General features: G+C 39.6%; 2 protein-coding genes across 2 annotated transcripts in view; one reads left to right on the top strand and one right to left on the bottom strand.

Moving 5' to 3' along the window:
• Positions 1–25,256, top strand: part of LOC105455683 (RNA-binding protein Musashi homolog Rbp6) — a 645,795-nt gene that overhangs the window by 498,454 nt on the left and 122,085 nt on the right. The gene's annotated exons all lie outside the window — the stretch shown is intronic.
• Positions 24,731–25,201, bottom strand: LOC105455682 (neurobeachin-like). The gene is made up of 2 exons (XM_011699182.1): positions 25,053–25,201; positions 24,731–24,893 (listed from the first exon to the last, which is right to left on the bottom strand). The coding sequence occupies exons 1-2, from the start codon at positions 25,169–25,171 to the stop codon at positions 24,803–24,805; spliced, it is 210 nt and encodes a 69-aa protein (XP_011697484.1). The 5' UTR covers positions 25,172–25,201; the 3' UTR covers positions 24,731–24,802.

Raw genomic sequence — 25,256 nt, forward strand, 5'->3', positions numbered from 1 at the left:
TTCATTCCCGAAAATATTTCCCGTTCGATCGGGTCGATTTTAGACGAAAGTGGGTGATTGATGTATCGTGGGTCACATAAATAGAATATTCTATATCTTACGCCATAAGCTTTTGGAGACGATTTGGAAACGCTTTAACTGCTTCACGTGTATGTATGTTTAATGAAGAAACGTCATCTGTAACGTCAAAATTTTTCGACTTTTGACGTTAAATTTCTAAATCTGGATTTTTAGCTCAATTTTACTTGTCGAATTAATATTACTGTAACATCGAATGATTTTCAGCTGATTGTGCAGCGCAAAAAGTTGCATCAATTATCTCGATATAATCCCCCTTCGCAGTTTCATTACGCTGCTTCTGTAGAACCAAATATTTTTCGCGAAACGATAAAAATTCGCTCAGCAACTGGATTAAAGATATCCGCTGCTGCCGATAAAATACAATAAAACGCGGAAAATTGGACGATGTCCGCCGCCGTGTCCGTGTCCGACTGACTGCGGACGCGAGAGTTTAAAAAAGCGATGGACGTCCAGGGAGGTCGGGACAGGAGCGGGCAAGAGAGGAGGTGGAAAAAAGGGGGATGACCGTAGCGCATTGGAAACGTACCGCTTCCGGTTATGCGTGCCAGGACACAGCGACGGGGACTCCCGCGGGAGACCGGCGTTACATCCGATCTGACCCGCCGCGGTTGTTACCGAAATTAGTTCGGCTCGTACGGCTCGACATAAATTGCAGGCAACTCGCATGGATGCGCTTATTGGTTCACGAGAGAAACGCAAAGCGATACGTGCAGGATACTGCCCGGGTTTTTTTTATATCGCCAGTAAATACAACTTTCGTTCATTTCTTTTTTGTGTTTTGGACTCGGAGGGTTTAATCAGACGCAACCGCGCAAAGACCGTTTTGAATATATAGCATTTCACGTATTTCCGATTATAAATTTCTCGAAAAACATATAGATAGTTAATATTTCTCAAAATATATATTTTTTTATGTTTTGGTAAAAATTCTGTTAAAACATAGCTTATTTGAAAAAATTAACTGATTTAAAGAATAATTCAATATTCTTTGTGGCTAATTGTAGTTGGTATAATTATGAATGTTTTTAACTAAATACTCTATACATAAATAAAATAGTATGTTCTGTAATAAAAATAGTACCTATAAAATAATATCGTAATACGATTTGCTTTTATTCTGCTTATAATTAAATATACAATTTGCTGATAATAATGATAATATTATAATGTGCTTTTATAATTTATTTTTATACTATCAATATATATCGCCGCATTTTTTTTGCTCATCTCCTTCCTTTTTTCAACATAATTTAAGTTCCTTTTATTATCCATTTCCTTTGTAAAGACTCTATTTTTGTTACATCGATTATTCACTATATATAATAATGCATCCACGTACCTGTGTTCGAAGAAAGATAAATAGTAATAAAAAGTAATGGAATAAATTCCACTCCATTCTATTCGCTTTCGCATCTCCTCTTTTTTTTTCCTACCTATCAACCGGCCGCAGCCATTTTCCTTCGGGAAAAACGTTCTGTTTTTGTCGTGGCCTTTGCTTTCTCCGGGGGAATCCTGCCGGTCGAGCGATAAAAGTTCGCCTCGCGCATATATCTCACTCCCGGGAATTTCGTGACAATATCGATATGCGCCTGCGAGATTAGATCGCGGTTGATAGCGTGATGCGCGATGACACTTTCGTGCGAAACGAATGGCCGATTAATTCGAATAATAGCGGATAGTCCGAGTACCATTCAAAGACAATTGAAAATTACTTTAATCCCACTTTACCAATCTCGAGCATAGCAGAATCGAATTTTTGGAAGGATAAATTTAACGGAAGAAATGTAATTTGGGAAAATTTGATGAACGCGGAGAGAGAAAAATTTTATTATAAAATATACGTTTATTATGAATTATACTTATTTTAATGTCATGATGCTTTAAGATATTGAACGAGCTTTTTTAAATCCTAATTTTATTTTCTCGACAATGCTATATTTGCATTAGCTTTTTTTTATCTACATAGCTCGAGTCCATATTTTATTGATGCGCTGTTTCGTCGGCATTAGCAGCGTTGAATAAAGCGTCGACGAATTTACTTTCCCTAAATACAGAGAATACTAGGAAATTGAGCGAAGTACAAAAATGGAACGATTTCGTGGGATGTGGAATGGGGCGCGCACAATAGCCGCGACGATCGCGATCGCCATTGTGCCGCATCCTCATTATTGTCGTCGGACACGACAGGCTTGGTGCCGGCGAAATGGTCCGCACATTTTCGAAGCCGCACACTCTCGCCCGCCATCTTCCACCCCTCTCTACGGGGGTGCATCGATCGTCGCCCTCGGAAAAGTTTCCTCTCTTTTCCCGCCATCCATATCTCCCCCTCCCCTGTCCAACTCTCCTCCTTTTTGCCCGCTCGCTTTCTCTCGTAGACAAATTTTAAAGTCGATTGAATTTCCGGTTGGCCAAACCGCGAAGCTACCACCAAACAACCCCATGGGGTTGGTTTTTCAACATTCTGCAGCGTCGACATGAAATACTCTCGTATGTTGCATGTTTTTATCCACAAAAGGTCAATGATGTTGTTATAATAAACGCTTTTTGGTAAGATTTAAGATTTTCAACTTATTATTAAAATGGATATTCTTCGTTATTAAAATGGATATTCTTAATTAACGAATCAGATTTAGGAAATTAAAAAAACTTTGTGTCAACGTTTTATTATTTAATATTTAACTTGCTATTAATTATTTAAAATTGTTTCGAAGAGGAAAAAATTTAGCGTTATTGAATTATTGATGAAGCTAATATTATCATGTCCTATTTTTTTATTACATCTACAAAAATATCTTTGTTCATTTTAATTTATTTATGAGATAATTTCCTGTGTGAAAATATTATTCTTCTATTGCACAAATATTTTTAATTTGTAAATTAGCAATAAAGCAAAAAAAACATTTTAACTCTATTTTAATTTTACATGTAATATTTTTTTCAGTAATAATTTATTTAAGAACTTTTCCCATTAATTTTAGTTGTAAGCTTTTATATATGACCTTTTTATATGAACAAAGCAATTGTTTCCTCTTTTTAAAAATATTTTTTAAATTAATATTTTCGCTTTTTTAAGAATGATATATTCCACATAATATATTGTAAATTAATAATAAACATAATTTTTTAATTTAATTTATTAATAATAAATATAAAGAAATGTTCTATCTTAAGTTTTCAATGCTTTGTGAGTTTTTTAAAATATTATGTTTTATACAATTCCTAAAAATATCTGAAGATTTGTAAACGACACCAATAAATCGACATTATTGTCGTAACAAACGACATTACTTTTTTAAATATAAGTTATATAAAAATTGCATTTTAAAATAAATCATATCTTTAGCAAAGAAGCAATTACCTAACATTTGTCAAAGAACATAGCATTGGCAATTGACGTAATAGAATTCGAACAAATTGCACATTCAGATGAATGAGAAACGACATGCTATTGTCCGTTTCCGCGTCGTTTCCTACGCGTTATTACACCATAGAAAAACGATATTAATTACAAAATTCCGCGGCAGCTGCGGGACGCGATCCTTTTGAACACATATCGTAATCCGCAACAAAAATTCGGCGTCACCGAGCTCACCCCCTGCTAGGGCTGATTCGTGCCACCCTTTGCCAATCAAAAATCAATATGTCAAGTAGAAATGTTCGCGTGCGGGGCACATTTGTAGCATATTAATTAAAACGTCGGCGATTAGTCGACGGAGGATGGTGGGAACAAAAATGGCGATTTGGCTTGCCATGCGGCAGGGGATGCATGCATGAGTTACGCCGTTCTCTCGTATACATCAATTCGCATGACATTGCGAAATTTGAAGTTAAACGGCGGAATCGCGATAATTTTTGATTATGGTTACATTCAGATTGGATTAAAATTCTGGGCATTTTTCAATTAGATAAAATTTTCGAATCCTCGATATTTATTTAATCTATTAAAAATTGCCTTGAGATTGTCTAAGGATTCGGTGAAAAAAATCGACAATATACCGCTTTAGAAACTGCCACATGTGTAACGAGTAAAAGTTAGGTGTATTATAAGCGCGCTATTGAATAATGAAAAATCATCGGTGGAGAACGCACGAAAGGTATATTTTTTTATTAACCGCTCTCGACGAATTGCCTAACTGGCAAGTGACCGCGTCCCGGCATTTTTGCGCGGTCGGTGTACGTCGTAGCCCGGGGCGTAATCGCGCCCGCGGTTATTATCACGAACTCGTGCAAAAATTACGCCGTCCGACGCTCACGTGATTCAACAGTTAAGGTAAAACGTTAAGTAGATTAAACTTTTATGCGGCAGCCCGAACGTTTCCACGCATTTTTACAGCCGCTAAATATCCTAGTTCTCTCTCTTTTTCTCTCTCTTCCGCTTCTCTTGCATTCTTCCACGTCTCATTCTCTCCACTGCGATTGCTATACAGTTTCGAATCTTTATCTCATCATCATTGCATGATCAATCGCATCGCGGCGCGAATTTTTAAGTTCGCGTAAATAATCACATTGTTTTCAAAAGTTAGTAGCACCTCATAAATTATCCGCGTTTCAAGCGTCATGCATAATTGAGGAAAGTTCGACATGAAAATTTCACACTTGAGTTAATTCTCAACTTTTATACATTATTCAAGATATTATTGATTAAATACAACAAGGATGAACGCATTGAATTTGTATTGAATAAATAAAAATTATACTCTCAACGATAGAAAGTATTATTAATATAGGAATTATTATATCGGGATAATTTAATTGAAAAATATGGGACATTTAGCTTTAACTTTCTGAATGATATATTAAAATTTGATTAAAGTTGATTTTTGGAATAGATATAGTTGCGATTTGTTGATAAGTTAGTTTTTTGAAAGAAAATCGTTATTGAACTCAGTTGTAATTTGCGCTTACAGATATCACGATTATGTGTGAAGAGAGAGGTTTCGAAAGTACAATACAATTGAAATCAGATATACTATAGGAGTTATAGTTGACCGTGTCGGCGATAGAAACACACGAGCCGAAGTATATTATCGATAACGGTCTCCACATTGTTGCGGAAAAAGAAGAGGTTCGAATCTCTCCCCCCTACACACTACACTCCACAGTGTGACTATAAATCCCGTTCTCCGCTCATCGGCTTCCTCGGCGCGAGGCGTTTCCTCTCTCTGGAAAGTTCGTTGCCTACGTTCACGCGGGCGAAACTTCCGGCCCGGAAGCGACTATAGCCGTCGCCGGTACGATTAATAGTCAGTTCGAGAACCCGAACCGACCCAGCCAACCAGCCGGCTCCGGGACCAGTAGCGCGCCGCGCGGCGGTAGAAGCCCGGGGTGGGGGGACGCCTCGTCGGTGACACGGTGGCTGCGTCCTGCAACCCCGGGGGTGGGGGACTGGGGGCTGACTGGAACCGTGCTGCCATAACACTGCCGCTAATTAAACGATTAATCATGCAACGAATGACACGTATATAACCGGTTCCGCAGGAAATCGCTCCCGCTAGACCCTCCGCCGTCGACGTAGCCGACCAAGGTTATGCCCGCTATTCCCACCCGATGTGCAGCATCTGCATATTCCGGTGCACATGAGCGTGATGCGATATTAACTCTCTCCTTACTCCCCGAAATGATTTTTATTACGTCGTCGGAACGACGCGCGCGCTTCGTACTCGCGGCAAAACGTGCGTTAACATTCGCGGATGTTCGTATACCGCAAGTAGTCGACTCAAGTCGGGCAGATCGTTTATCTTAATATCACACTTATTACGACACTGTACCGTTATTATTACGTAGATGAGGAATCGCGAGGGAAATCCCTGGAGAGTTGAAGCTCGATAACTCGAGTGTGAGTGGAATACAAGTTTAATACGGTCGAGAAGATGAGGGCCGAGAGAGACCAAGATTATAGATTTTAAAATTTAATCGGAAAACCACGACTGTTTTCATCCCGAAAGTAAGACGACTCGTAAAGTATCGACGTCCGGACTTGCGGCACTCTGTCGTTCTACTCCTGCAGCCCGATCCCCGCTATCTATCGACGAAGGTCCGCGATAAGTCCGGAACACTCTATATAGAGGAGTTCGTGAGGAAGAAGAGGGAAAAAAAAGCGAAATACGAGCGAGGGGAAGAGTTGGCAGGAGATGGTTACTAACTGATAGAGAAGGTCGGTCGGTACGGATAGCGCTTCGCAATCGAATCGCGTCCCATGCGGGTGGTCATGGTGGGGTCGGGTAGAGGAGTAAAGAGAGGAAGAGGGGCCAGGGGGTTGGTTTGGCATCGAGGGGAATAGCAATCCCGGCCGTGCCGCTCCGCTCGGCGTCGGGAAGGACGGGGAAGCGGGGGGATGGCCACCAGGTCCCGCTTTCACGGTCCGTGTGCAGCCCTTCATTTCGATTGTCCGACGTATCGATACTCGACATCGGCCATACCCGTCTATTATTCGTTGCGGCCAATGGTCACTGGCACCACCGTATACCCGCTTATGATTTGTTACTCTGTTTTCGACGTATGTTGCGGCGACCGTTGCGATGTCCTTCCTCCCTCTCCTCGCGTCCCTCCACCAGTTTCTTCCAATCTCTCTCTCTTTCTCTCTCTCTCTCTCTCTCTCTCTCTCTCTCTCTCTTCGTGTGCCGCTTGCACGCTCTATCGTTCGCACCCGTCGAGTATTATCTCCAGTGATGCTCTCCCAAGAATCGACATCCGCCCGCGATTTTCAAATGAAAGGACTGGCGAGTTGAAAATTATCAACGAATACTTCGCGTTCGTCTATTCCGTATTTCTCGAGTCTATTTTTAAAAAATCGAAAAATATGTCGCAGCGTAATAACAATATGACACGCGTGATTTGTTTAACACTGAAAATTGTTTTCGAGGACAGAAATATTGTATTTAAGTACTGCAATCAGGAGATCATATATTTTCAAGAAATTATTATTGGTTAATAAATTTGATTGAACGGAATTAGAAGCTAAGTCGGATTAACATTGGAAACTTGCTTCGAGCAAAAAGTGCAGACGATTAGATATAATGCTTGTTTTCAAAGAAACTTACAATGATAGTGAATGGGAGCGATTTAACGAGCGACTTCTCTTGATTACAAATTCGATCGAACCTTCCGATCTCACATGCAGAAACTCATAAAACATTTCCGAAGCGAATTTCTTATAAATTAGGTCCCGAAGTAATTCGCACGTTTATCGCGTTTTAGTGAAAGCCCAATAACGACGTAATCGCTTAAATCTAGTGAGCTCTCTATAAATGTAATTCCATAACAGGCCACGCAAGGGCGTTATAGCTGTATCACGCAACATGCTTATCGTTTGGGTTGAAAATACGCGCAACCGAGTAGGGTGGGGTAGGGAAGAAAGGAGGGGACTTGTAGGGAGGAGGACGCGCGTATCGCGATGCCGACGCAAGGAGAACGTGGATATCGAAAAAGGTATAAGAATGGCTTCTCGCTTCGCCTTCGGTGTATCACATAATCCGCCGATTCCGCTATTATCCCGTTGTTTCTGCGGCCCGTGGCCGCAATTTATTATATTTCTCCCTCTCCCCTTTTGCCCCCGTCCCCTCTCATCCCTCCCCTGCCTCGCGCGCTCGCTCTCTCGACATTCCCCATTCCCCTGTTTCCCCTCGGAAGAGAGTCGGTGCGCTACAGGTGTCGACGAGATACAGGTGTTGTTAGGATAGTTGCCCGTGGGGAGGATAAAAGCATCCTCGCCTAACTCCACTTTTCCCCCTTCCCCACCCGCCCCTCACCCCGCTCCCTTCCTCTTCACTCTCGTTTCTTCGCAGCTTCGCTTCTGCATCCTCTTCGAACCAACACCTCACCGACTTCGTCGTTGCCACCGCCGCCGCCGACAACCCTCTGCGACTTCCACAACCGAAACTTCCGGAGATTGCAAAGCTTCGAAAAGACTTTGAGGTGCGAAACATAAACTGAATTAACCTTGGAATGCATACAGGATGAACGCGCCACTCTCTCATTTAGATACTATAGCTTATATACAGGGTGTGACTTTCGATAAGAATTATTTAATAAATTCTCTCTGGCAAGAAATGTGAAAATTATTGATAATTAAATTCCCCGTTTCTATATGAATGTTGCGAGATAAATACTGATATTATAACTGTGACAATATTTTTTCTGCTTTTTATCTAACAAGTATACCTATACTAACTTTTACACGAAGCTAAAATATTAATGAGGAGATAACAATAATTTAATATTTTATGTGACAATAATTTAATGCGGGTACAGTGCGCAAATAGTTTACATAATATTTATCACCCGCATGCATCACCCCGTGTAAAGACAATAAGAGATGTGCCGAATCTACAATTCTTATGAAGCACGACGAGCAGCAAATCGGATCTCGCGAGATGTGCACTCAGTAAATTAGCGAGACATGTTTCCGTGTATCCCTGTTTACTCTAGTTAGCCCGGATAAGAAGTAAGAACTAAGTAAAGCGAAAAGCGGAAGAAGAAGAGAAGCCTCCGCGACGAAGACGTGCTCAAAGAAAACGAGAGGAAGTACGAGAGAGTGAAAAGGAAGAAACAACGAGACGAGAAGAACGGATTCTCCAGCGAACACGGGCAACCGAGCGAGCAGCCGAAACGAACTTTCCTATCACCGACTTTTGCGGCAATACAATTAAAAAGATTGCAGAAAGTCCGCGGTGCTCGCGCGAGCTATACTCGCGCAAAGTTAGCCTTCTCCGCGAAGAGAGGAAGATAGGAAAGCAGAGACGCGCGGCGTTCCCTCCGTGCGTCGCGTCGCGTCGCGTCGTCATCGGTCGTCGTCGGCGCGTTGTCCCCGTCGTTATCGTCTTACGTTTACCTCGTCAACGGCAACTGTTTGTCCGCCAATCCGGTGAGCGGAACATCCGAGCGGAATCCTACACCATGGGGACCTCACCGACGAGGAATGCCTTCTTATATACGCTTTCCACATCGCAATTCCTTTCCAGCCGGTTTTCCAATGCTTCTGTCTCACAGATCGGAGAAAATTTCCCGTCTCGCCCGTTTGCTTCTTTTTTTTTTTACATATCCACGCGAGCCCGAGGCTCGAGAAAAGAATTGCGAATCTTCTCTTTACACAAAATGCATTATTCTTGTAACGCTGGATTAAATTTTGAGGCAAGTCACCTGGCCAAGCAACAAGACGTAGGTTTAGATGTCAATATCAACTCGATTGCCGACAAACCAGGCAAGGCCTGGGGGGCTTTTAACCCTCATAAACCAAGTACACAAGTTCTCGTTGGCACTAGTAGTTAGCACGTTTAAACTTACTTCAGTCTATCCTAACTAGCTACTAAACAAATTAATTATTAATATTATTTAAAATACTGCTGATGCACATAAATCAGTACTATGCAATAAGAAAAGCAAAAGCATGAAGAAGAATTATATTTAGCTGTTTGCCATTTTTATTTGCAAGATCATTTTTGCATAAACCAACGAATGTGATGGATTCTTTCATTGCTATAATTTTATGCTGTTGCAAGTATGTAAATGTTTACATCATTCAACTTTCATAACATTGTTGCGAGATCTACCGTGTATTTTGTACTTGTTTACCCACAGTTAATTTAATCCAAAATTGCCGCAATTAAGTCTGGATAATGTACTGCAGTATAGGTAATTTTACTTTTAATAATAAATGGCATTATAATTCATGCTATTGCCTTATAAAATCATTACAATCTTATTTTAACTTGTTTTTTTCTTTATTCTTATAGTTATTTCATCTAAAGAGCTATTCGTTATATAGTATATATTAAATATAGAGTGATAATGCAATTTTAAATAATGCATCTATTTGTTAATATCTTGCAATTGTTTAATATTTGCATAACGAATTAATTTGCACATATGAAGCGTTTTATGTGATTATAGAACATTATTTAATTCCCTGTACGTATACTATCGTTCAAAAGTTTTAAGGCACTATTTGTTTAGAACATCAAAACAGTGGTGCCAATAATGATATATTAAAAAAAAAACGCGTTTTCTCATTTTATAAGAAACTTAACTGTCTGTTTTAACTATTCAACACATTATTTGTTTATAATCTTATTTCCAAGAAAATTTTTTCTTTAAAGAATTTTAATGTGCTAATATCATTGTTTTATTATCCAGAAAAAACAAGTTTTCAACAATGATTTGAATGAAATATAATTGTTATTGTTACATTTATTACTTGTTTATGAATCACAGTCTGGCATATGAAAGAGAAGATTGTGATTTTTTAATTCTTTCTCAAATTTTACAGTATTTAGAAATATTTTATAATATAATTAGCATTAAAAATTAATAGCATTCCTCGAATTTGTAAAGCAGTAATTAAAAACAAGATATGGACATTTTAATAAATAAACAATATAATTGCAAAAACAAAATACTAATAAATTTGAGATAACTAATAATTATTTTTAGCAGTTAAGAGTCAACATTTTTTAATTGAAATTTCATAGTAATTATAGCTTTATAATTAATTTTTTGCTATATTTTTTACAAATTTTCAACTATTTTCAAACTTTTGGACGATAGTGTATATTTTGTTATATCTCATTTTGTACCATTGTTTTGGAATTATTCTATAATGCTTTTCTCCTGAGGGAAATATATATATATGTTCGTTCAGAACAGACCAAATTACTCTTTCTTTCTCTTTTCTCTTCTTATTTTTGGAAATATTCCAGTCACGTTTCTCGTTGTTTACGCGAGTGACGTTCATGCGCCGAAAACGCGCCGAGTGTCTCTTTACTCTCAAGCTACGAGTGAAATATCGGACGTATCATTGCTAATATTTTTCCCCCGGAAAGGCGAGCCCCCTGCCGGAGGCCCGAAGCTGAGGGCGACGATAACTCACTTCCTGGAGAATCCTTAAGAACGCGACGGCAAAGTCGGATTGGGAAGGGGGCAAGGGGGCGGGACGAGAGGGAGAGGAAAGGAAACGAGGCCGCGGGAATAACTCAAATTTATGAGGTGTAGAGCCAGACCAAATTCCCGTTTGTACCATCCCCCTGGAGTCCACTTATACTCCGACTGTTACCCTATATATGCCGATCGTTTACTCCGCGCCATAATCTACCCTTTCTAAATTTTCGCTGCCCTCGTTTCCGCTTGCCCCGCCGGAATTTGGATATCGCATCGATTCTTCGCGGTCACGCCGACGTATCGCGCGCATCGGAATATTGAAGAAATTATTTTCGCAAAACGTTTTGAACGGTCTATTATCTTCGCTCTACTATCCTCACGCTGCTCATTTTACTCCGCTGAACTATCTCGTTAACCAATTTGATCGCGACGATCAATTTTTTAAATTTCGTCACACATTTTACATATATTTTATTGATTATAGAAGATTTTTTTCATGAGATTTGCTATTTTACTTTCTGTTATTAAAAACTCCGAATGAAATAAACAGTAAGGTCTATATAAATCCAATAAAACATTCCCTCAATAAAACCCCCTGTTTTTGCTCCTCTTTTTATTTAGTTTTATAAAATTCAACTCAACAAAAATCGGAATTCTTTGAATCTCAATATTTTTATTATTAAACTTTTCGTTAATTTATAAATTAGATTCGCAAAAATAGAGAAAGAAAATATTTAGATACTTATAAAAAAATAATTCGGATTATCTTTTTGGAGCTTTTTCTGTACCTTCATTATGCACATTATAAACAACCAATTTGGTCCCTTTGTTAAACTAAGAATGTTGAGCGTCGCGATAACCGATTTACCATCTGTGCAGCCACAAGGGTTCACAAAGACAGCTTGTGTAGCTGGTGCACACATACTACTCTTACAGGCCAGATATCAAATAGAACACACAAATATTGCGCTTGTGTATCGTACGTACACGCAAACGCGATGCACGTATGTAGCTGTACACTCACGATCGTCGTTGCTATCGCTGTCATTATTAGCGCGGCTCGGTTTCCGAGCGCGCGCCGCCCGGTTGGTCCGGGCTCGATGTTTAATGCAAAGTCACGGTGCACGTAGCGCGGGTACACACGCGCGTGTGCGTACACGTAAGTCGGCAAACGCGTGTGCTACGAATTATCGATCTGCCGCCGACTTTACGAGCGATTCTCTTCGAACCTAATACCCGGAGTCGATACCGGCGTGATAAAACCCGAAGCAAGCGTATACCAAGAGCGAGAGAAGGACAGGCAAGGCATTAGAAGGATTTCTGAAAAAATACAAGGAACACCGAATGAACGTAGAATGTTTACAGGAAAAGAGAGAAGATGAAAGAAAAAAATAAAAGGAAATTACACACAAGTAGATGTTGGAAAGCTATTAAAGTACTTCAGAACTAAATGTGTGCGTATTATGACGTCAGAAACAAAGAAAGTTTCTATAGCTTTAAGAAAATCTAAAGTTTCTTATTTCAATTATAGTTTTTTATTTCAAAGAATTTCGAAGGATAAGAAATAGAGAAAATATATGTATTCGTATTATACATAGTAGAGAAAATATACATATTCGATGCATATGTATATGTATGTATGTATCACGTACATGCGAGCATGGATTATCACAGTTTAGTTCATGAAAGTGTGAGAACATCTGATTAAATGTTCTCCTCATCTCGTGAAAATCTAAAAAGGTTCAAGTGCATTTTTTCGCACTCCTCGCGGCGCGGCAACCACCAGGACACGCCTCGCGCCTAGTAGTACTCTTTACTTAATCGCGACGATGCTCCCGGCCGACATACGGCGCCGTTGCATGCTGAATACTTTATGTTACGTACCCCAAAGAATGCGCGCCCGAGCGCGCGCATCGTGTCTGCGAATCGGTCTGGAAGGACACGATTATCCTTTTACGGCCGACGCGAAACGAGGTTGACGTATACTGAATAAACCATTGCCGCCGCGAAACGGGAGGCAAATGAAAACACAGAAGAAACGTTCTGTCCCCGGATTGTCTTGACTTCGGCGATCGATCACAATGGAATGATAACGGGTATGCGCGATATTTCGTGTGATGATTCACCAACTTAACAAATTTCTCATAATCATATACTTTCGTATAAATTTAATTTGAAGTATAATTATAGAATATTTGAAGCATAGTTGGTGCCTTCAGAGAATTAAAAACCTATAAGAAATTAAACTTTCGCAAATATATGATAAAATCTTATTCTTTAGTCAGCTTTAAGAGGATTTTAACAAAATTTTAATAACGGGACTTAATTAGTAAAAGATATTTAAACTTTATAATTAAAAAGTTACAGAGAAAGGGAGAGAGAGAGAGAGAGAGAGAGAGAGAGAGAGAGAGCATCTGATCGATTCTTTACTGTGCGGAAATCGCCTACATATTCATCAGAAACTAATATTTTTGAAACAAACTTTATGACACGCTATATACATATATGTACACGGAAAGAACGATTTTGTTGAAAGGTCTAAAAATTTTTGCTAAAAACAGATCTGAAAATAATTTTTTGTTGAATCATTAAAATAATTGGTTGGAATGTTAAAACTGATAAGTAGGTATTCCTATAAAAAGTTTTGATATTCTAGCAATTATTTTGACTTTCGCACAAAATTATTTTGATTATTGAACAAAAATTATTTTCAGATTCTAGATTCAGCAAAATTGTTCTTTCCGTGTTGCGATCGTGGCGCAGAGAGTTGTGCGTCTGCTTTCGGTGCTAAAATTGAGTTCCAATCTGACAGCTAGAAACAACGGATTTTTCGATCGCTACCCTTCTCTCGGAAGGCAGCGATAATCCACCGAAAGTATATTTCTATATCTTGCCATGAAAATCTCTCTAAACTTAGGCCGCTCGGAATCGATGTAGGTAGATCCCGTATATCTGTGTAAATTGTAAATAGTGGACACCACAGAAATATAAGAAGCCACACTACTGACAAGATGCAAATGACTTGGAAGAACACATATGTATATATGTCTGAATTATAAACTATATAATAAAATTTTAAATAAGTGCTGTTATATACAAATTTTATGGAACGCTATATATACCTATATATGTATAGCGTTCCATAAAGTTGTTTCAAATTTTATGAATGTTAGTTAATATATATACATATATGACAATAATTATTTAAAGTTTTATTGTATAGTTTATAATTTTAATCAACGCCCGATATAATTGCATTACGATTTCGTATATTAACTGTTAAATACTATTTGTATTAATAATTTCGTTCATTATTTGTTAAAACAAATCATTGTATTAATTAGCACAGAAGTTGTGTAAAATTTATCATAGAGATTTTAATTAGCGTTATGTTGATATAATCTCTTCAAGAAATTAAAGAAGACGCTCCCTCGTCAAAGACTCTATTTTCTAATATAAGCAAAACGTGGAACAAACGTGTGTATCGAGCTTAACATACGCGAGTTTAATAGAGACATAATTAAGCTGACTAAAGACATCGCCAATCTCCATTGGTACGAAACCAGAAGTAATGGCATTAAGAAGCCCCTGAAGATTACGGAACGCGCAGCCCCCTAACTGTAACCCCTATATCTGACCCCTTCACGGCAACGACTAGTCAAACCGCCGCTTTTGCGGTGACAGTAAAGACAACCAATATGCCACAGCATTACCCTAACCAGACACGAACCCTCGTCTGGAGACCATGGGTGTGTTTCCCCCATGACCGATCTTGTAAGGATTGAAGATAAAATTCTTTGCGATAGTGTCGTCAGATACAATTGTTATAGACGTATAAATCTTACCGTCACATTTTTCCTGATAACTAAATTAGTTTAAACTAAAATGAGTTATAATTATTAATCCACACACAAATAAACTTTGTTCGCTTATTATATTTTACTCGTTTTTCTATGAAGAATTCATTGTACAATTATCATACATACGAGACCTATATTCTTTAGAAAATTATTAAAGAATCTTGTAAGAAAATCGAATTTTTTAAATATCAATAACGCAATAAATGAAACATAAGATATCAAAAATTTATCAAACATCTTGTCTGTTATAAGTTATAAGTCATAACTTTCAACTAAAACGTGATATCGGTATAGCAACACAAACGTGTATTCTAAATATTTATCCGTATTATGAGAAAATAAGTGAGCAGTCATCGGTTTTCGATAAGTAAAGTTTAAATACTATTTCGCGATAATATTAAATCACTATCTGTGTGAAAATGTCAGTTGTGAAAATTTTTAACGTTGTATTCTCGGCTTAAGCGAAAGTTCCCGTCTCCGGTTCTCCTTCGTCTCTGATGCATCCTCATCGGGACGAAATCAGCCGCGGTAGTTCCGGAGGCCGCGCAGCACGTGGTACGCTAGTTCAGTTTACGAGCATTTTGTGCAAATTGGTGGTAAAGTTAGCGTCTTAATATACATTGGCTAAACTGTTTACCGAAGTTTGCGGAGTGGACGAAGCGCGCAGTGCCTGTGCTGCTTGGTCGGTCCACTATGCGCACCTATTCCGAAGTCCGTAACTAATCCTACAAAACCTTAGCGAAACTCTTCGCATAACTAATTAACCGACGGACCAAGCTCCCCCCCCCTTCCCCGACGATTGTACGAATTGCATCTTGTAATTATATCTAAAAAAAGGTTATAAAAGAAGCTTATATGTGAAATCAATTAATAGAAAATTGCTTTTATACAAAATTAATTAAGATCTTTCATATAAAAGCAATTGTATTCTCGTAATGTTTGTGTAATGAATAGAGTGTCTGTTTTTTCAATACAGATATATTAATATTTCTTTTCTTTAAATTCTAATATAATAATATTTTGTAGAGAAGAAAAGGATACTTGTCGAGGATTGTATATGTACTCTTACATATTTTTTAAATGCCATTGTATATCACAAAACAAATCTTCAAGATAAATATAGAGCGTACTCGCGGTTCAATTGTAATCTGATTTATAACAGAGATAAAACTAAAGTAACAGCGAAACAGCGCTCGCAAAAGTTAACAGCGATTCTGAATACTACGAATGATAATCCAGCGCGAATGTTTGCATACAGCACAGTCCGCCGTGAATACAGCAGAGCCGCATATTTTTTAAACAATAGCATAGTCGGACGTGCATTTTGAAACGAATAGAAACGTTATAGCGCTTGCATTATTCCGTTCGATTGGGCGGATACCCACATGTATTCTTCTGAAATTCGGTATCGGCCGCTGCCTCACTTTTCTCTCTCTCTCTCTCTGCAGTATTTTTTGACAGAAATAATCCAAAAAATACAATGGATCAGTTTAAATCACAGACGAATGTTGCCTTTCTTTTTCGTGCTATTGTATAAATCGAACGAATCGATAGCACTTGATAGTTATAAAAATTAATATCGAAATTAATTACTCCTTTTCTCAATTGTTTTATACATAAAAATACTAGAATTTAATAGTTAAATAAAAAATTTTTTTAATTTAATAAAATTTATTTAATATTTTTTTATTTAATAAAATTTTTAATTTACTAAATATTAAAATTTTCTTATTTTATTTTACAATTTAATAAAATAATTCCAACTTAAATCTGTTGTTTACTACGGACATATTTGTCTCTATGTCATAAAACACATGAAAATTGTGTGAATTCTATTCTCGCACCTAGAAACAAGTTTTCTCTTGTTTTTATATGTCATGTGACAATTTCGAAAAACTAGATCTATGAAATGTATCAAAAAATCCTTTTTTGATGTATGAATTGGCAGATAGCTATAAATCTTGATTGATACTATACGATTTATTTTAATTGAAATATAGGACACATGATAGATTGAATTAATACATTTATTTGTTAATAAAGAACAAAAAAAATATGCGTTATGTTTTTACCAACGCTGCGCTATCGAATGGTGACTTGCATGAAAACACAATTTATTTTCGCGCGTTTGTGTCCGCAGTGAAGAGCCGCGGCAGGTTTAAACGAGAATTATTTTTTAAGTGACGCTAAAAACACACGAGGAATGCAAATCATGCGCTTAATTGTGATTGAGAACCTGTTTATCGGCGCGGAATTAAACGCGCATATGTGCATACCGGGGAGTTAATGACAATGCCGTACACGGGAATTTGGACGTAGAATGGTTGAAAAGTATTCGCTGGAACTTCCATTACCTTCCATCGAAATTTAAGCCAAGACAGCGAATCGGAAAACGATATCCGATAACGTAAACCCTTGGTTACATGTTTACACGTTGTACATGAGTGCTTAACAATGGCTGAAAGGCGCGTAAGTTTACCTGGTTCCACCTGAAGTCATCCACCTCTCTTACACGAATGAAATAGCGAAATAAAAATTGTGAGACTCTTCCGGAAAAACGGATTAAAAACAGAATAGAAAGAAGAAAATGAAGTAGAATATATGACATTGATTAACGTTTTTTTTTCACGAACAAATTCAAAAGATTGATCGCTTCTAGTCCAAAAAGATGTTCTAAAACACAAAATATGTACAATGAATAAAAAATAAGTATTTAAACTTTGCCTTATATTTATGAAGAAAACTGCATTCATCAAAGAATAATTTCAGGTTAAAATTGGAAGAACTCTCTTTTATTATTCCTAAAAGAGATCTCCGTTACATCACACATTTCCCCTACCATGATTGATGCAATTATCCTATTTTGACTATCGCGAATGTTCTAAATCCGGCGAAGCTCGGTTTCCCATTCCAACCGCTTCTGCATCACTTCCAACGTCACGGTCGAGGAACGGCGGCGCGGCGCGATGAATTATCGTGGGGAGGAGGCGAAAGGCGCGGAGAAATACATAAGATACCAACATTGATATCGCGCGCGCGAAGGGCCGCTGCCGCCACCCCCGCCGCCGCCGCCGTCCCGGTCGTACCTGGTACGTCGCGGGTCACGAACCGGTATCCACCCCGGTTGGGAAATCTAGCGAGGTGCCAGGAGGCGTGTGACGGCGGCGGGCAATTCGGAGGGAGAGGGATCGGCGGCGGGGCATCACGTTCCGTAAATGGACCTCCGATCGTCCCCTCCGATGAATAAACTATTCCCACTATCCCCGGTTGGATGGTACAGTTTTTATTTATGCGCAGTCCGATAGGATGTACCGCCAGGGGTGTGCACGAGTATAAGCGTGGTCGATTGATCTATTCGCGCGCGAAACATTCACGTGGAAATTACGCAAAACGATGCCGGGCGACGCGACGTGCGAGTCGGTGGGAGTCGGAGAATAATAGGGACGTGACGAGACGGGAGGGAGAGGGAGGGAGGGGTGGGTGGGCTTGCAGTTGTGTTTTTACATCGCCCACCGACAAACCCACATCCCTGTACCCCCGGTACTGTAAACGATTTGTTTATACGTGTAGCAGCTTCCGGTCGGCCGCTATTTCGCCCGGCGATCGGAAACGCTCGCATTCTGTTTGTCCGTTCGCGCAGTCCCCGCGCGCTCCGATCAATCGCGATCGCGCTCGTGAAGCGCTTTTGCGTTTACGATGTTTTTCATTACCGACGCGCGATCTCGTAGCTCACGGTTTCATTAGCGCGACGTAAATATCTGATCATAGCGCTTCCACGCGCGCACACACAGCGCGGAAGGTCGATCGGCGAAATGCCGCGCGGACGGAATTTTGTGCGGGAATAAAACGGATTAGCCAGAGCTATTCATCGCCGGCCATCGCCGGAGTAACATTGATCTTCTGATGTTTACAACGCGACCATGGACGGTCGCGTGTATTCGTATTGCACGTTTCGACGCGCTTTAAAGCGGAATTCGAACCGCAAAAATTGGCGCGTGTACATGTGTGTGTGTGTGTTTGAGTTCGCAATCGGGAAATTGACACCAGAAACACTTCTATTTTCACTTTTAATATAAAATATTGTTTTTCATCGTGCTTGAAAGGCTTGGAAAAATAGATAGTATGGTGCATCAACTAGAGTATACATTCTACAAAGAATTTCAAAAATAACGAGCTTCTCTAAACCACAGATATGTGTATATACGTCAAGTGAATTTATTTTAAAATTAAATTTTACCAGGTACCCAAGTTCAGTAGTTTGTGCATAATACCTATACATTTTATTAATTTAAGTAAAGGAAAGAAGAATTTTGCTGGATCCAGATTAGAAAATAATTTTTGTTCAATAATTAAAATAATTTTGTTTAAAAGTCAAAATGATTATTAGAATATCAAAATGTTTTATAGCAATGCCTATCATTTTTTTAACTGTTCAACAAATTATTTTGATTATTGAACAAAAATTATTTTTAGATCTGTATTCGGCAAAATTTTTAGACCTTTTAACAAAATTGTTCTTTCCGTGTACCATTTAAATCATATTTTTAAAAATATTTGCATATTTCTCATTTTTTCCGCTTCGGTATTAAACGATGATTATGCTGTATGTCAAATATGATAATTGACGCTATGTGCAAATATATACTTAATTTATGATAGAATTCTTATCATGCTTTGAAATAAGAACAGATTGTGCTTTTGTGTTACTTTGTTTCATTTTCTAATAGTAAACTCTGAAAACAATGATATTAATTTCTTTAATTTATTTCACTCCTTTTTCTCAATCATTTTCTTTTAAATTTTTTAATTTTTAAAAAACTAATGAAATGAATCTTTATTATTTTATTATTTTATTTTATTTTTTTTTATTGTTTTATTTTTTTTTTAATAAGAAAGACATCTTTCGCTTACAAATGTTGCAAGAGGTAGCTTGTATCAGAAAACTCACATATTAAATTATTAATTACGTTATAATTACATTCTATTAAATAAGATACTATCGATATTATCGAATAATAAAATTAATGAAATACATTCTCAATAATGAAAATATTCTTTTCACTGATTGTGAAATCTAAATCCGTGCAAGTGACTGTTCTCAATACCGCAGAATATTTTGGTCATCTTCATGTATTTGAACGTGGTTGAGGCTTAGAACGACCCTTCGGAACGTTCCAGCGCTAATGTTCGGAAGGGTTGGAAGTTACAAATGACGCTCGGGCGGTACGCGTATAAGAAAGAGGTTGGCAGGGTGTAGCCGGAGGGCGAAAGGCGAAGTTACCTCGTTCGTAGATTAGAGAGATCGTACTTTCTTTGGAAGGGACCCATCGGCAGACAACCGACGCTTGTCCAAGTGGCACCGTAAACGCCGAGAATACGTTTTACGATCTTACCGGGAGAGACGGGCGGTAATCGAGAACCCTTCGAGCAGGAACTCTTGGCAGAGGCGATGCAGTTTTAAACGCTCGTATAAACTTCCGGAATTACATTCGAATAATTATGCGGACCTTGATTAGTCTCGAGTAAGTCGGAGCAAAGTGACGATGCAGTTACGAACCGTCCGATATTTGTAGCGATCTTTTATCTTACGAATTACTCGCGTTCATAAAATAAAAACACCAATTAAATGTCGAGAATTAAATATCAAAATGTACAATCGGTGCGAAATATACCGATCTTCGCAATGAGCGTAAAAATTTCCGTAAAAAACGTTAAAGTTGTAAATTTAGGATTCCTGATAGATATAATAACTACATATCGAATACACAGCATGTCGAATAAAAGAGTTGTATCGAGAAAAATGTGGCCCATATTCGTACTTCACAATTAGCGTGCTAAATGGGATCGCATTCACATTTGACATTTAATGCTACATATGGCCGTTTGCTTGCGAGTTTTATCTAGCGCTGGTGAATATATAACGCGTTATACGTGCGGCATGATCCTTCGTCTGTTATTCATAGATCCCGTTCACGATCGCTCCTATATTCGTGTCGCGCTGCACACGTAAAAAAAGAGATATCGAATGCGCAATTACTTACTGGTCGCATCGAGTGGTTTAATCGCGCGAGAGCGCGCGCGCAACGATTCCGAATGCTCCAAACATTTATCCGATAGAGGTTGATACTTGTTTGATGCTCCTCGCAAGATTCCCGGGTCCGATATTAATATGCCCGCAGCGTGTTATCGATATTTCTCGGATGATCGTGTGCGCGACTCCAACGGTTTTATCTGAAAATAGCGGGCAGATGTCTGTCGGTCTGAGAGCCATCATTATCCTCCCCCCTTCGCGTCGGTTGTGTGTATGTGTCTATGTGTGTGCGCGAGAGAGGTACTATACACTCCACTTTCCAGTCGTTGAATGAAGAGGACGGCTCCGTTCAGGAAGGGCTAAAAAAGAGTCCTTCTTTTTTTTTTTCGCGAAAGTTATCCCCGCGGGAAAAACAGCTCTTTCCAGCTTGCGAGAGACCCCGAGACCTCCGAGCGTCTCTCTCTCTCTCTCTCTCTCCGAAATACAGTCCCGGTTCGACATCGATCGAGTATCGAGCAGCAAGTGACAGCGACTCCGGGCGGCAAGCGGCCGATGAAGAGGCCGATTTGTTTGTCGGGGAAACGCTCTCCCGGAGTTTTTCCCGGGGAAAGTTTTCTCCTCCTTCGGCGTCCTCCCGCGGTGGAAACACCGACGTAGGCGGAGTCGACTTACGTGTTGTCGAATAACCGGATCGACCCTCTAGCCGAAGAGAGTGTCCGCACTCGCGAGCTACTTAAGTTCCTTCGCCCTATCTCGCCCTTCCGGAGTCATTATTCAACCTCCTCCCCCCCCCCCCGGACCGACCAAGAGTGGCAAAATCGCATGAGTCACGGAGGAACACGACGGTGAAATTGAAGCGGTCGAAAACACCTTGATTAAGTTGGTGACATTGCAACAAAATAGCTACCTGCTCTCTTTTCCTCCTCCTCCCCCATCCCTCTCTTTCTCTTCACCCTGGGATTAGAGTATTAACGCTGAATGAGTAACGTGATGAAATGTAATGGACTCCGCGACTTTAGAAACTTTCATATAATATTACAGCGACATCATTAATCTTCTGTGTTTTTTTTTTTTTTCACTGTTAACGAGAGCAAGAAGATTTAACATTCCATTTTTATATAACAGAAATTTCATGTAACACGATGTATTATGCATGAGAGAGAGAGAAAGATTTTTATTTTTATTTTTTTTTTTTAATAATCCGAACTACATTTTTCCACGCGCATATTTCCGCAATGAGTGCGTTAATTCGAAATGCGCGTTGACGATGTCGCGAACCGCAATTTCGCTGCAAATGAGCCGCGGCCGTAGATTGTTTTACCGCATACACGGGTAATAGAATCCGACTTTGTAACTCTCGCGCGCGGGTCGCGGCGCGGCGCGGCGCGGCCTTTAATCAACTCGGAGGGAGGGGGGGGAGGGGTGAAAAAAAAATAAAACTTCTCGATGGAGAGCGTTCTCGAAGCGGGGCGCGTTCGTTCTCGTTTATCTTCGAAAAGGGAGCTCGGGACAAGCGAGGAACGGAGGAGTGAAACAAAATAAAAAGGGCGCGGCGCGCACAATGCGAGCCGCACGCAGGATGAGTGGTAGAACGGCGGGCGGGGGGGAGGGGGGCAGGGGGGATTGTGGAAACTCGATGCTTCGCGTTCGAAAATGAATTTAAGCACACCGAAGCCCGTGTTACCGAAGTATCCGGTTCTGTGAACTTTGGTGATAAGTTTCATGAAGTGCACTCCGGTCTGCGTGTGTATGTGTGTGTGTGTGCACGTATGCGCGTACTCGAAGCGCGTATCGTATTGCAACGCGCGTGGATCGCGAAGCTACGAAACAAGTTCGAATGGGGAATCACCGTTTCGGTTCGTTGCGTTCGATTCGATGTCGCGATCGATTGAGATAACTTCCAGCTTTCAAGCGCAGATTCGCAGTTTAGTCGCATGTGGGTACGGCGCGAGGTAGTGCACGGAGCAGTACGCGGACTGCGTGGAATTTTGTAACGTGATAAATTGACCGAAGTATACTCATCGAAATGGATCGTTCACTTTTCCTGATTTAAAGCTCGGGCTCCTTTATAAATCGCATTCGTCGTGAATATATCTCTCTCGCCATTTATCGAACGTCAGGATTTACGTATTATTGTCAGGGAGAGATTTTCAGAGGCTGGGAGATTCTTAAAATATGTACAAACTTTTAGATATATACCGAAAGTTAAATTAAAACCGCACAATTCTCTAATGTAACGTGTACGATGATAATTATTAATATGCTCACAGCGACACACGCGCTGTTTAATTAAAAAATTAAAAAATTATAAACAGACGACGTATCTTCTCGCAAACATTTAATTATCAACTAGTCTAAATTATTTAGAATACTAAAATCTTCAACGAGACGAATGTCAGAGCCGTAACTATAAATTTCTCACTACCATTGTCTTGACTAGCTCTTTCTGACAGCTCTTTCCTTAAAGCAAATATTTGAAGGTGCATTTTTTGCTCCGTGTCCCCCCGGGGATTACCATAAAATGTAAAGGCAAACCGGAAAATGTTAGTAGCAAAGCGAAATCCAATGAAACGCTGGACAAAATCAACAGATGAATTGCAAATAGTATATAGAGACTGTGAAGTTTGTTTGAGCGGCGTTATTGGTAACAGCAGCGAGTCATTTCTTTCTTTCCTTTTCGAAAGCTTCTTACAATATTTTGGAGAAAAATGAAAGCTCGCAAATATTTTTCCCTGAGAAAATGAGAGATGCGAAATTATTTATGTGCGAAAGCGATACATCAATTTATCATCTCAACAAATTTATTCTACTTTATATTCGCGTAACGAAATTTTATTCATATGGCGTTTATATCGCAAAAGGGTCAGCTGTGCATTTCCTTCTCGACAATGCTTATTAATAATAATCATTAGCGCGGAAAAATGAGCATTTTCACCGCGTTATTTTGGCTATCTCTTTATTGTATATAATTGCGCGCCGGAAATTCGATCCAGGCGCATCCACGGCTGTTATTTTACAATGGAGCACCAATGAAGCGGATTATAGTAGACAATAATAATTTGCGCCCGCGATAATTGATAAATATATGCCTTTTTTTCGATAACTTCGAAAATAAAACGATACTTTTCTCAAATTAATAAATTAGATGAAATTTCGTTGACAAATGTCCAGCCGCGGAGGTGCGAGAGGTGACTCGCGAACGCGTTCCACTGGCCCCGTTTTACCCTTCTTTAAATTAGTCGGTCAAAGAAGAAATGGAAAGAGACGGAAAATTTAAAGTGAACGTCGGTACGATGAAGGGATGACGAGGGAAATGACACAGCTTTACCTCGGAGAGAGGAGAAAAGGTCTCGCGATATAAAGGGCGAGGGCAGTAAGACAGCAATCTACAGCTCGGTCCACCGAGAGCTGTAACACCAGCGGAATCGAACTTGTAATAAGGTACGTCTCGCCCACTCACCAGAACTCGATTGCTCTCCGGGGACGACGCCACCGACTCTTGTCTTCCCTTCGCTTCCTCTCCTCCTCCTCCTCCTCCTCCTCCCACTTACGGAAGCACTGCACACGCAGCCACGAAAGCGAGTTTATTGCTGAACGTTTAAAAATTCGCAGTGCACCACATTCGTTTCATACAGCCGCCCATCGCACCTAAATCTGAAAAAACGATCGATAGAATGTATACTTTTGCGTACCATAAATTGCGACGAATCTAAGGAGATAGTCTGACGAGAAGCTGGCCCGTACAAATGTCGCGTAAATAGTATATGGGTTTTCTTCCCCGTTTCATTCGGCACACTCGGTTGAGCGATCCGAGGGAAGTCGGTAACAGACGAAGCGTCGTCTGTCCGAGAAATACGGTGTAAATTCGAAGTTGTCGGTGCTACTTGGAAAGTTAAGCGCAGAAGTTTATTCTATGGGGATGCGCCGTGCCTTCTTAGGCAAACAGGAAGTCGTAATTTCAGTAACGCTGCTGGAACTCGTGATGCCATCTGTTAAAGTCGATGTGGAATATCACAATGGACCCATTTGCCAGACCAGCTAGAAGAAACCTGTAAAGAACGGAACATATTTATCCTCCTCGTGTCAAAAGAGATAATTTTTTTTTAAATGAATTCTCGTGAAATTATACGACCAATTGCATCGTCGCGCTAAAGACTAAGAAAGTTTTAACAACAAATTCATGTAGATCTTCAGATTTCATTACTTACTTTTGATCATGAGCAAGCGCGAGAGAACGCACGCTGCTTTCGCATGCGGGAAATGCATAAAGTAGAGCGAGGTTGAAAGTTCGCCAAACTTCTACGATACCCTTGTCACCTCCAGTCATCAAGTATTCACCGTCTCTACTCAGCAGTAAGCACTGGAAATAAATAACGGTGTTAGCATACGATATAAATTATTAAAAAATTAAT

The sequence above is a fragment of the Wasmannia auropunctata genome, unplaced genomic scaffold (assembly GCF_000956235.1).
Source record: "Wasmannia auropunctata unplaced genomic scaffold, wasmannia.A_1.0 LD335888.1, whole genome shotgun sequence".
Classification (NCBI taxonomy): domain Eukaryota; kingdom Metazoa; phylum Arthropoda; class Insecta; order Hymenoptera; family Formicidae; genus Wasmannia; species Wasmannia auropunctata.